The sequence below is a fragment of the Euprymna scolopes genome, chromosome 14, assembly GCF_053919585.1.
Source record: "Euprymna scolopes isolate OS-2025 chromosome 14, ASM5391958v1, whole genome shotgun sequence".
NCBI classification, from domain to species: Eukaryota; Metazoa; Mollusca; class Cephalopoda; order Sepiida; family Sepiolidae; genus Euprymna; species Euprymna scolopes.
Window position 1 is genome coordinate 2,508,103 of NC_136495.1, and position 12,536 is coordinate 2,520,638.

Consider the following 12,536-nt stretch of genomic DNA (forward strand, 5'->3'; position numbering starts at 1 on the left):
GTGTACACATAGGTATATTTATATGTATAAAAAAAAAAAAAAAGAAGCAGAACGGCCACCTAAAACCGCTAACCTAGCTCTAAAACAGATCCTTTGTTTGTTAAAATGCATGCCCATTGGCTGGTAGGAATGGGTGCGGTGGATACTAGAAAGCTGATTGGCCATCTAGTAATCCCCAACATGTATAAAAACAAGAAACAACGACAGAATTTGCGCATAAGCCTGACGAATCCTATAGTTGGATGAAACGCAGAATATTCAGTGTAGCTTAATCGCCATATATATTTTATAAATTACTAACTAGCTCTACCTACGTATTGAGCACTTTTGAAGTAAATACTTAAAGTTTACGCATAAATCTATACTTTCGTATAGTAAATTTATGTGAATAAATGAAATAGTTATATATATATATATATATATATATATATATATATATATATATATATATTTAAATATATATATATATATTTAAATATATATATATATATTTAAATAAATATATATTTAAATAATACACATATATATTTAAATAAATATATATTTAAATAATACACATATATATTTAAATATATATATATATATATATATATATATATATATATATATATATATATATATATATATATGTGTGTGTGTGTGTGTGTGTGTGTGTGTGTGTGTGTTTTATTTTTTTTATTACCGTTTTATCTGTTTGGTTACATATGTTTAAGATGTTGGACCATGTTTACGATCCAACAGCCTCGTCAGAACAACCACTTCTGTGAGGCCTGACGAGGCTGTTGGATCGTAAACATGGTCCAACATATGAAACATATGTAGCCAAACAGATAAAACGGTAATGAAAAAATAAAACACATATATGCTCTGCAATAGTATTGAGCACTCTCTTCAAGTTTTTACTAATTATCAGTTTTCCCATATATATATATATATATATATATATATATTAATAATAGTCCCTGGGTTCAGGGGTTAATACCACGCAAAGGGCAAATTTGCGATGGGTTTAATTATCAGATTCGTTGCCAGCGACCTCGATTACTCCTTAAAAAACAAATTAGAGTGGTCGGTGTTCTGTTGTAGCGTATCACTATATTTACCAAAAATTTTCTCAGTGATGAAGAATTTTTCCTCCACTGACTGAGGACAGAAAAGATGAAGTGTAGCATTACACTGTGATCTTGGCGCGAATGCCATGTTGTTCGCGATTAACAATAATGTTTACCGCCTGATGTTTACGGATTTCTTTCTCCTTAGTTTTACAAATATTAATTTGTTTTCTGAATTTTGCAGATAATTTTGCAAATATTTATTTGTTTTCGTTTATTTTAGCAAATGTCTTTGGTTTTTAAATTTAAATTTAAAGCTTGTTTATTAAAATATGGCTAATCCTGAAATTCAACTCGCAAAATTAAGCAGGGGAAATAATACTCAACAGCTTTCGTATGAGTTATCTCCCGTTGACTGCCATGAGTCGTATATAAATTTAAACTTAGCCTTCATTTCCAAATCATTCTAACTTTGTAGAGCAGTAAAACATTTTCGTTTTTACCACTAACCCCAAGTCCGACTGGCAAAGTAATAAAGCCGCATGTAATCGCCTCAAAATTAGAAGCCCCTTCCCACCTCTAAAGACACACAGAATTTAACTCTTATAGCGAAAAATATGGTTAACTGCCATAAAACACTGAAATAGACGGTATTAGGGGATAATCTTGATGTTAAATTCATGTAATAAACTGATCCCTCAATCTAAATTCTAATACCTTCCACGTTTTGCAGGATGTTCACATGTAGTTGCCTAAAACATTTTTTAGGGGCATGATTTTATAGAGGATATTAATCTACGATACTAAAATAAATAAATTATAGATTATATTGAAGTAGCAAGCTCCCAAAATGATTGCCAAATTTTATCGACGAATTTTGTCCGAACTAATCCAAATGTTTTAATTAGTTATCTAATTTTTTTTTCGGGTTTCTATTTTTTTTTTTTCTTTATTTTACAAATATTAATTTGTTTTTTGATTTTTGCTGATAATTCTGCAAAAATTCATTTTGTTTTCATTTTATTTTAGCAAATGTCTTTGATTTTTAATTTTAAATTTAAACTGTGTTTATTAAAATATCGCTACCTGCACATGGGGTTGAGAGAATACAGTTAGCGAAAATTGAGTTTTGCCAAAAAAAAAAAAAAAAAAAGAAGAGTTTGAATTGTAACGATGGAGATAATTATTTTCTGAAATCCTTGAAAATTTTATTTAGAAAAACTGAATTTTCGCTAATTGTTTATTTTTAATTTTTTTTTTATTGCAGACTATCATCCTCGTATTTTATTAGTTGTTTCACGACGTTTCGGCCAACTATTTCTCTGGTCTTCGTCAGGCGGTGACAGCGAAGGATAGGAACTTTGAATCTCCTAACTGCATCCACTGTAATTACTGCCTTCTGTAGTTGTTGTCGTCTCACTACGTTTTGGCTAAGTTAGCCTCTGGCCGGCTTTGGGTAGGATTTAAACCGCTATCTTCAGACAATTCTCACCTGGAACCGTAGATTCAATGTCTCTATCAACTGCGCCACGGGCCCCGAAGGTTGAATTTTTTGGTCTTATAAATCCATGTTTATTTATTATCTGATCTTCCATGGTCGGGTCCATACCGAATGGCATATATATTATTTAATTGGAACTTATTATTGAGATGAATATTATTCATTGATTTTATTTATTGCTGACATTCTCATCTTTTCTTAATTGTTTCAAAACGTTTCGGCCCACTATTCCTCTGGCCTTCATCAGGTGATAACCGCGACGGATAGGATCTTTGAATCTCCTGACTGCATTCACTGCAATTACTGCCTTCCGTAGTTGTTGTCATCTCAAGAAGTGGTTAGAAATTTAGCATTTGTAATGTGGTGGACCAGAGCTTGAATAATTATGGACTCAAATATCTGGGCGAAGAGAGGGAGGAAGCTAATGAGGCGATGATTTAATGGGCCAGTTTTTTCGTCAGAATTCTTGTAAACTGGTACTATGGAAACAGTTTTCCAGCAGTCAGGAAAGCAAGATTCATTAATGCATTTGTTTTAAAGTTTGGAGAGAACTGGAGCAACTTTAGCAGAGCATTTTTTGACAGTATAGCAGGGATGAGATCAGATCCCCATGCTTTTGAGGTGGCTATGTTTTTTTATGATTTCATATACTTCAGAGGGGATAACTTTCAAATTATCTAGCGTGGTTTCTGTCCGTAGAGGAAAATCAGGGAGGGAGTGGTTTGCTGGGTCCAAAATAGAGTTTGAGGCAAACCGACTGGCAAGCATGATAGCCTTCTTGGTTGCCATGCAAACAACCACATGATTGTTGGCTAGTGGAGATATATATATATATATTTTTAATTACATTCTCACCTCAAACAAGGCACATTGCCACTTTGATGTAGGGGGCTACTATCAGGGATGTAAGCTATAGGGGTACTTTGTAGGGAGTTGGGTAGCAAGATGTCTGTTCACATTACACTTGAACTTCTGCATGTCAGTACAGTTGGGGAAGCAGGGACCTGGAAGGGAATTCCCAAGCCTAGCGGTTCTAGAGAAGAAACTACTGGAGTAGATAGTTCTCTTACATCTAGGGATCTCTACTGTGTAGGGGGGGATTTAGCTGCTTGTTGAGGGTATTTATGTTGAAGGGATTCAAATGTCTGCAGTTCGTCAGAGCATTCACCATTAAAATACTTGTAGAACATGCAGAGGGATGCAACATTTCGTCGATAGGGCAGAGGCTGAAGCTTAGATAACAGTTCATGACCTATTAAGTTGGCGACTCTCTTTTGAACCTTATCTAGGAGCGAGAGACTAGGAGCAGATGCACCAGCCCAAATATGACAATATTCCATACATGAGCGAATGCTGGCCTTATAGAGGTACAGTATTCTTTCGGGCGTTGGTAGCTTTCTAGCACAGTAGAGAGAGCCTACCTTCTTTGCAGCGGTCCTGGCAATATTCTCAATGTAATTGTTCCAACTCATGTTTCCTGTGAATGTTAGGCCGAGGAGTTTAAAATAAGTACTTTCAGATAATGAGTCTTTGGCCATTGCTATTGGTGGTAGAGAAGGTTTCTTGTAATTACTGAAGGAAACTATTTTAGTCTTGGCAGCATTGAATGTGACCATTTATTTTTGTCCCCATTCCACTACAGATTGGAGATCATCCTCTAGTGTTTCTGTCATTTCCTTAGATATGTGTTCATTTTTTTTCCTGTCGTGTCTATTATAGAGCATGGTGTCATCAGCATATATACCCATTTCAGAGACAATTTTGTCAGGGAGGTCATTTATGAATATTAGGAATAATAAAGATCCAAGGATAGACCCCTGAGGAACTCCCACATTTATATCATATTGTTTAGATGTACGACCGTCGAGGACAACCTGGATTTTTCTTTTATCTAGGAAGGATTTAATTATGTTGAGTATTCGCCCAGTGATACCGTATGATCTGATTTTCCTGAAAAGACCTTCATGCCATACCCTGTCAAAAGCCTTAGATATATCTAGAGCTACCGCCCTACCCTCTCCTGCTTTGTCCAGTGAATGGTATATATGTTCTGAGATTAGTTAGGATATCTGCTGTGGAACGGGTTTGCCTAAATCCATATTGTTGGTCAGTCAGAAGTTTCACATCTGTAAAGTGATGGACTAGAGCTTGGTTAATTATAGACTCAAATATTTTGGCGAAATGTGGGAGGAACCTAATGGGGTGATAATTTACTGGGTCAGTTCTTTTGCCAGAATTCTTGAAAACTGGAACCACAGAAGCAGTTTTCCAGCAGTCAAGAAAGCAAGATTCATTAAGGCATTTGTTGTAGAGTTTGGAGAGAACTGGAGCTACTTCAGTGGAGCATTTTTTTAATAGCTCAGCCGGGATGAGATCTGGTCCACATGCTTTTGAAGTGTCAAGATTTTTTATGATAGCATGCATCTGAGAAGGGGTAATTTTCAGATTGTCTAGCGTGACATATGCCCATAAAGGAAAGTCGGGGAGGGGGTGGTTAGCAAGGTCCAGTGTGGAATTGGAGGCAAACCGACTTGCAAGCATGTTGCCTTCTCGATTGCTGTGCAAACAACCTCATGATTGTTGGATAGTGGGGGAATTGTTGATTGCCCATTATTTACTAAACTATTTTAGATTTTCCAGAAATCACGGGTTCCTAATTTCTGAGCTTCGATATTGTTGATATCCCATTATTTACTATTTTCCAGAAATCACGAATTCCTAATTCGTACACTTCAATGAATTTTCTGGTGGTTTTGGTTTATTCTCTTTTAGATGTCAATATTGCTTTCTTACAATTACTTCTAGCTTTTATATACTTTTGTCTTCTATAGACTTTTGTCTATTTGCACTGAACTTATGTCAGATAAATCTGCGGTATGCATACTGCCTTTCAGCAATGGCAGCTGTGCAAGCAGAAGTAAACCATTGGGGAGAGTGGGGTTTGCTTTAAAACTTACCTGTGAGAACATGTGCTTCAATTGCCACTTTGAACCATTCACTGATCCCAATTGCACAGTATTCTGCAGGAAAATAAAACGATATTTCCCCATTGGGCATCTCTGATGAGATCCCTAATGGCTTTTCCACTCGACCTTCTTATAGCACCTTGTTTTCAGCTTTAGGTCCAGAGTTTAGGGTGATTTCTACCATAATCACAGCATGATCAGCATTCCAGAGTGGACTATGGGCACTCGTTATATAATCATCGGAAAATGTGGTCAGAAGCAGATCTAGAAGTGAGGCTTGTTGATCTTATCGATTTGGGAGACGGGTCGAAAACGTAACTATCTGTGATAGGGAATTAGATATAAAGAAGCTATGTGCTATGCTACCAGTTGTATCTGTGTAAGTAAAGAAACCAAGCCAAGTACTGTGGGGGACATTAAACTCACCAGATACATGTATTTGTGCACTAGTATCAAGAGAGAGTGCTGTATCTATACTGTCAGAGATTTAATTGATTAGGATATAGTCCTGAGTTGAGGGAGAGCGGTAGAGAAAATATAAGTAGCTAACGCTATGTTGCAGGTTTAGTCTAAAGCACATGAAGTCTGGTCATCTGATTCTAGTTTTGATTTAAGAGGAGTTTTTAACATAGACTCCAAATCTGTGCATATGTCTGTCCAAATCCTTATGGCAAAGTGGGAGATAACCAAACATGTTAAAGTGGTTAGAGGGGATGGAGGAATGTAGGTTAGTTTGATTTAATGCCAAAATATCCTGGGAGTTTTTTTTTAGGAGAAATGCTTCAACATCATCTAAATTAGTTCTAAGCCCATGGATATTCATGAATGCAAGCCTCAAAGGAGGAGGTGAAGTATTTTTGTTTGAGTTTATGCCTGATTTAATCATGATTTTGGATTGAACTGTCGTTTTGTTTTATTTTAGTTTCAGTTAAGATTGAGGGTGCTGGGCAAAGTGATTGTGTAGAATACCAAACATACAACACAAGTCGACCATCAGCCGATCTTTCATCTACAGGATTGTGGCCTCAGGAAAGCCCACTGGAGATGGATGCAGAGTCCCTTTCCATGCGTGACATGGCACTACAACCATCCTGATATTGTACAATTGATGATGAAGCTGTCTTTATTTTCTACTTTATAGGTTTTTGCAATTTTGGGGCGTGTTCATTACTTCCACATGGCAATCAAGTAGATACGATTGGTCTTACTTGAAAATCAATGTTTCGAGGTTCAAAGAAAAACCCTATAGAGACAAACTAATATTAAGGGAGATAATTTCAAGTAGAAATCATTCTTGTTTCAAAATCTGATGGAGGAAATTTATTTAAATAAAACACTTCACACTCATTAAAATGAAATGTTCTCATTAATTTCCGATGTTTGAATCCATTAAAATGTTCCACCTTCCTTCAAATCGGAAAAGTAAAAATGAAATACTTATTTTTGTCATGATAATGCATGCCAAAATTTTGGCAGTTGAAAACAAATATTTTGAACTTTAGATGGGAGAGTTTGCTTTATTATATGAATATAATGTTAAATGATCACCCAATTCCTGACCAGATTTGATCACTATTCTTGACTTCATAGACGTGTTTTTACAAAAAAAAAAAAAGAAAAAAAAAAGTCATTTGAAATTTTAGAAAAACAAATAAATTTTAACATATTTCATTTAATGACTCTGTGCTGGTCCCTGGGTGCAGTTTCTTTACTGGTTATATGCTGGAGTCTTTGCTTTGTAGGCTGCGTATTGAGAAACCAGTTTGTAGAGGACAAGTAAGTATTGATAAGATTGCGTGTTTGATTGACAGTTGGAGGTTGTCGTTTGCATCGTACAGCATAATAAAAACAATTAACAATGAAGAGCACGTTTTACATTTAAGGTATTGAAATGAAGCACAATGAAACAGCTTTACATATATGCATATTTACAAGGAATATTTATTTACATAGAAAGGTCAAAGACGTTACAGAGTGTTTGTGTGGTTATAAACTAGCAAGCATGCAGATAAACGTTCATTGCATGTACAAATATATATGAGTTTCTCGAAAGATTTCATTGTGTGTGTAAGAGTTTGTTAAGTCATACAAGTTTCTTTCTTACCTTAAGAAGATAAATGCTCTGTCGAGGCATGGACGTAATTCACGTGCCACTCACATTGGAGGTTTGAATCAAAAGGAGAGACGTGTTGTAACATTGACATCTCGAGTGGAAAGAGAAAGAAGAGGGAGAAAAAACAGAGAAGGAAACAGAGAATGCCACCTGTTGGTTAAAGTGAAGATTACTGCAAGGGTGGTAACCTGTGTGTTATTTAAAGGTGTATGTATGGATGTGTGTGCAGTTTAATAAATGCATGTTCGATTTAAAAGGGCATGTTCCTATAACTTAAATCGTTTTTTTTCTGTTATTTTCATCCCAAATAAGGCACAGTGTCACTTCGACATATGAGCTACAATTTGGAACCAAATTTACAGGGATACTATGTAGGGAGTTGAGCAGCGACATATCTGTTCACATTACACTTGAAGTTCTTCATGTTAGTGCAGTGAATTGGGATCTCGGAGTGAATTCCAAATTGTAGCAGTTCGAGGGAAGAAAGTATTTGAGTAGAAGACTTTCTGACATCTAGGAATCTCTACAGTGTAGGGGTGGGATTATGCTGCTTGTCAAGTTTGTCAGGGGTATCGGCATCATGGCTGTACAAGAGCTTTGAGTTCATCAGAGCATATTCCATTAAAATACTTGTGAAACAGACACAGGGATGCAACATTTCAGCGATTTCTGAAACGTTCGGTATAATATACCTTATTCAAAGTTTGTTGGATTTATAATTTTTCTCTTCATTTCACTGGTGGTATTAACCCTAAGAGGTTAGCATCTTGTGAAGAAACAAAAAGAATTTGTCCAGTGTTACTGACATTTGTTGTCAACTTGATGCGTGTGTTGTGTGATGGCACAAATTTTAAATAGAAGAATTTTAGTCACGTATTTGAAAACATTATTTTTTAGAGTTCATTTGAAATTTTAGAAAATCAAAAATATTTAAAATATTTTATTACTTAAACCATTCTTCCGTCGCAGGGGGGGGGTGTTGAGTTCCCCTAAAAAAGGGGTGAAAACCCAAAATTCACTAGAGAAAAACGGGCAGATGTGACTTTTTATTATTGGTGTGCCCGGGTGACAGCAAAAAGCCCTGCTGAGAAAAAGAATATATGATTTTATTTAATAATCGACAAACAATGTCATTTTGAGAGATGTAATGAAAATATATTTTGTGAGTCAGTGCAAATGAATGATGACTCAAAGTTTAGGGAAGAGATGTTTGAACTTTGAGTACTGTTACCTCGATCTGGGGTTATAGACGTGACCGAAAGGTCATAAGAAAACCGCTTGCAGGTTTGCAGGTGCAACTGATAGGAAAATGCCCGCATTCTGAAGGGACCAATTGAAATATGCTGGAAGTTGTCGCGGGTGATTGGTTGCAGAAACCACCCAGCTTACTCCACCCAGACACATAAAAACAAGAGCGGAGCCGAAAATTAGCAGATTGAGATTGAGATAGTTTGTGTGTGTACACGCAGGAGAGTTGGTTGAATTGTTGATGAGTAAATCGCTCCCTATCTCCATGAGAAAAAGAGTGCAAGATTTAATCACTGACTGCAAGTTGTCATGAATTATTCAGATTCAGGAGTCTGCTACATGAGAAGGTTACACTTGTGGAGAGAGAAAAATAATACACCCAATGTTATCGTCTGTTGTTAAAAAATGATCTTAATCATTTTATAAAATATTTTAAATTTTATTTGATTTTCTGAAATTAGAAGTTAACCTTATGAAATAATGTTTGCAAAGATTTGACCTAATTCTTGTCTATGAAAATATTTTTAACAAAATGCCACAAACTTTTCTGCTTCTTTTCAGTAAAACATTTGGAAACATTTAAGTAAGTGTTTCCCATCATCTTTTACAAAAATAAACATTTTATTTTCTAAAATGCAAACTTTTGGACTTATTTGGCAATTTTTATAAAATTTTAAAAGTTTATTTTTTGGTAAGAGAGAAAAAATTCCTTCTTTAGTTACAAAATAAAAATGTCCAAATTTATTTAAATAAAAATCCAAGCAATCTTTTTTGACTGAAAAAAATTTTTCTCCTTTGGAATTAAATGAAACAATTTCAGCTGAAGACGAAAAATTATCCGATCTTGACCCCCAAAACATACCAGTCGACGGATCAACGCGAATTCGAAAGTTATTCCATGACCCCTTTGACTCCGACATTCCATCAATTTTTATTGTTTCAATTTCTGTCCCCTCTTTGGTGAAAGAAGTAATTACAAAATCAGAATCCAAAACAAAAATGGAGTCGTTCTTGTGACACAAAGAAACATAAGATTTTCTTTCATTTGCAATTCTGTTTTGGATTTTTAAAAAAGGAGGAATTTTTATTCTTTCCAGAAAATAAAGTACATTTGCACACCATATTGCATTGTGCCATGCCGCACCACAAAAAATCAAAATGTTAGGTGAAATTGAACATATATCATAGGGAGAGACGCCACTATCACTGTGACGATAATGTTTACCCATTATACAAAATTCATACACAAATTCTCCAAATTCATTAAGTTCAATTAATGAGTTATGTCCGGAATCGCAAAGAAATATATGGCCATCTTCCTCAGTAACATGAATTGATTCAATGTGTTGATTCTCTTGCATTAGAAAATTATATTCTTGAAGTATTTCCAATTTCTTACATTGAAGAATTGGAAGAGAACTGATCGTTTCTAAGGAGAAATTAGAAAAGTCTGGAGCGAATTCTATTTGCTTCTTCTCTGGTCGATTCCATTCCTTGTGCCAGAATTGAACTTTCCAACCCAACGTATGCAACCCGCACAAAATGTCCACATTCTTCTCGGCTTCATGCAACAAATGTTGGCAGTTCAAAAGCCATACTTCAATCTGCCGTAAAAGATTCTCATTTCCTGTCAACTGATCTCGCAATCGTCTCTCCTCGGTTCGCTTTTCTTCTCGCACTTTATCACACAATTCATGAGCTTCATGTTGCGCATGCTCCATCTTCTCTTCGTAGTTTTGCCAAATTTCAAGACATTTTTGATCTAATTCGGTATTTAATTCAACACTACGCCTCATCAGATTTTCATTTGACTTCTTCAAACTTTTTTCAAATTCCTTCACTTCTTTCTCCAGGATTGGACCTTTATCAAACTTTTGCCTCAAAACTTCATCTTCCACAATTAGCCCATGCTTACTCACACAACCAAAACGCAAGTGACACTCACTATTGTAGCACACGTCACAGAAACACATATTACATTGATCACAAAACAAATCTTCTTGTTTCCCATGAAGAAAACATTTCTCACTCATTATTAATTTAATCCATTCTGCATGATCTACTCTGTCCAATTTTTTACAAATATGAGTTTTTGCAAATCGTCCATGATAATTGTTGCAATCATTGCAAAGTAATTGCTCACATTCCTGGCACCAATATTGTCCGACAATTACAACACCTGTTTCCGAACAAGAATAACATCTATGTTGCAAGTGGCGTTTTATGTCAGTCAACAGAAATGGCAACAAGTTAGACATTTCCACACTGAAGGCTTCTTCACATTTTGGACATTTTCCAACATTGGATTGTCCATTACATGTCAAGGTGTTTTCCTCCATACAAGCATGGCACACATTGTGCAGGCATGCTAAAGTGTGGGAATTCAAGCACAAGTCCTGTCCACAGAAGCAGCATTGAAGAAGTGGTTTTGTCATGGCAGCAGCCATTATTGACCTGAAAAAAAAAAAAATGAAAAGTTAACACTTTAAATTAAAATTTTATAGATGAAAAAATATTGAAGAAGTTTTTTTTTTTTCATTTCATGACATCAACTCTTTGGGTTATTTAATGCCGAATCCAATAATTTGGACTAAAGTACTAAAATGGATGACCATTTGGGAATTCTAGTTGTGCTCTCTGCTTATCTTGGCATTGTTTCCAGTAAGTCTCAAACCTTTCTTTGCAACTGGACCCAAGCAGATGTAGTTGTGGGTTGTGTAACCCTTACCTCACAATTACATGCATAGCTCCCCTTAAAGGGGTGTCTATTGTCTCTTGAGATTGAATAGAGGCATCGATATATCCAGTGTATGGTATATACATTTAAAGATAAATATTAGGATATCTGCAGTAAAACAGGATTATTTAAATCCATTGTGTTGATCTGAAGAAAAAATGTAATATTCATTGTGTGCTTTGCCTCAATAGATAAAACCCTCATATTTTAGTGATATTTTTGAAGAAGCCGAGAGTTTCAAATATTTTTATACCATCATCATAGCAACAGATCAAGGTGGAACGGACATCAAAATGCAAATTGACACTGCATGTCATGCTTTTGCCGACTCAATTCTGGACTCTGGACAAAGTGAAATTAAGTGCAGCATTGAAATAAGGATTGACCGAGTGCTTGTGCGAACAATCCTCCTTTTATGGCAGTGAATTGGAAAATTTTGATCACCTGCATCACATTCTCTGTTCTCACTAACAGGACTTTCTCTCCAAAAGCACAGTATCTTTCTCCAACAAAGCTAACTTCCTCCAACAAGTCATCCAAGGGATGCTTATGCTGAGTAGGTCATGTCATTCACTGTCAACCAGAAGAATTAATTTACAAAGCAATTGATTTAAAAAATTTTTTTTAATCGATACAGTCAATAATAAAAAATCTGATAGAAAACTGTTTTTTTTTTACCAAGAGAATGCACCATGTCACAAGCCGATCACAACGATAGCAAAATTATATAAATGACAGTTTAAACTGCTTCTGTTTTCATCCTATTATCCAAATTCTGCCCTGCAACTACAGGGCTGAACGATAAAATTGTCGCCATAGAAAAGCTAACATGATTCCATTTCCTTTGATGAAAACCGGTTTTCTTTTTTTGTTGCAAACTATCTACTAGTTGGCCAGTTGTGTACACATCTCAAGAGCG

The 12,536-nt window shown here is 35.5% G+C and overlaps 1 protein-coding gene and 1 long non-coding RNA gene across 5 annotated transcripts in view; one reads left to right on the forward strand and one right to left on the reverse strand.

Annotated features, from left to right (window-relative positions):
* Positions 1-12,536, forward strand: part of LOC145292844 (uncharacterized) — a 90,453-nt gene that overhangs the window by 60,511 nt on the left and 17,406 nt on the right. The gene's annotated exons all lie outside the window — the stretch shown is intronic.
* The window catches only part of LOC145292842 (uncharacterized), a 38,934-nt gene continuing 33,828 nt past the window's right edge, over positions 7,431-12,536 (reverse strand). For all 4 annotated transcript variants that reach the window (XM_080138888.1, XM_080138889.1, XM_080138890.1 and 1 more), the window contains one exon: positions 7,431-11,334. In XM_080138888.1, coding sequence (XP_079995014.1) covers positions 9,438-11,327 — 1,890 coding nt within the window. In that variant the 5' untranslated portion in view covers positions 11,328-11,334 and the 3' untranslated portion in view covers positions 7,431-9,437. The remainder of the gene's footprint in view (positions 11,335-12,536) is intronic.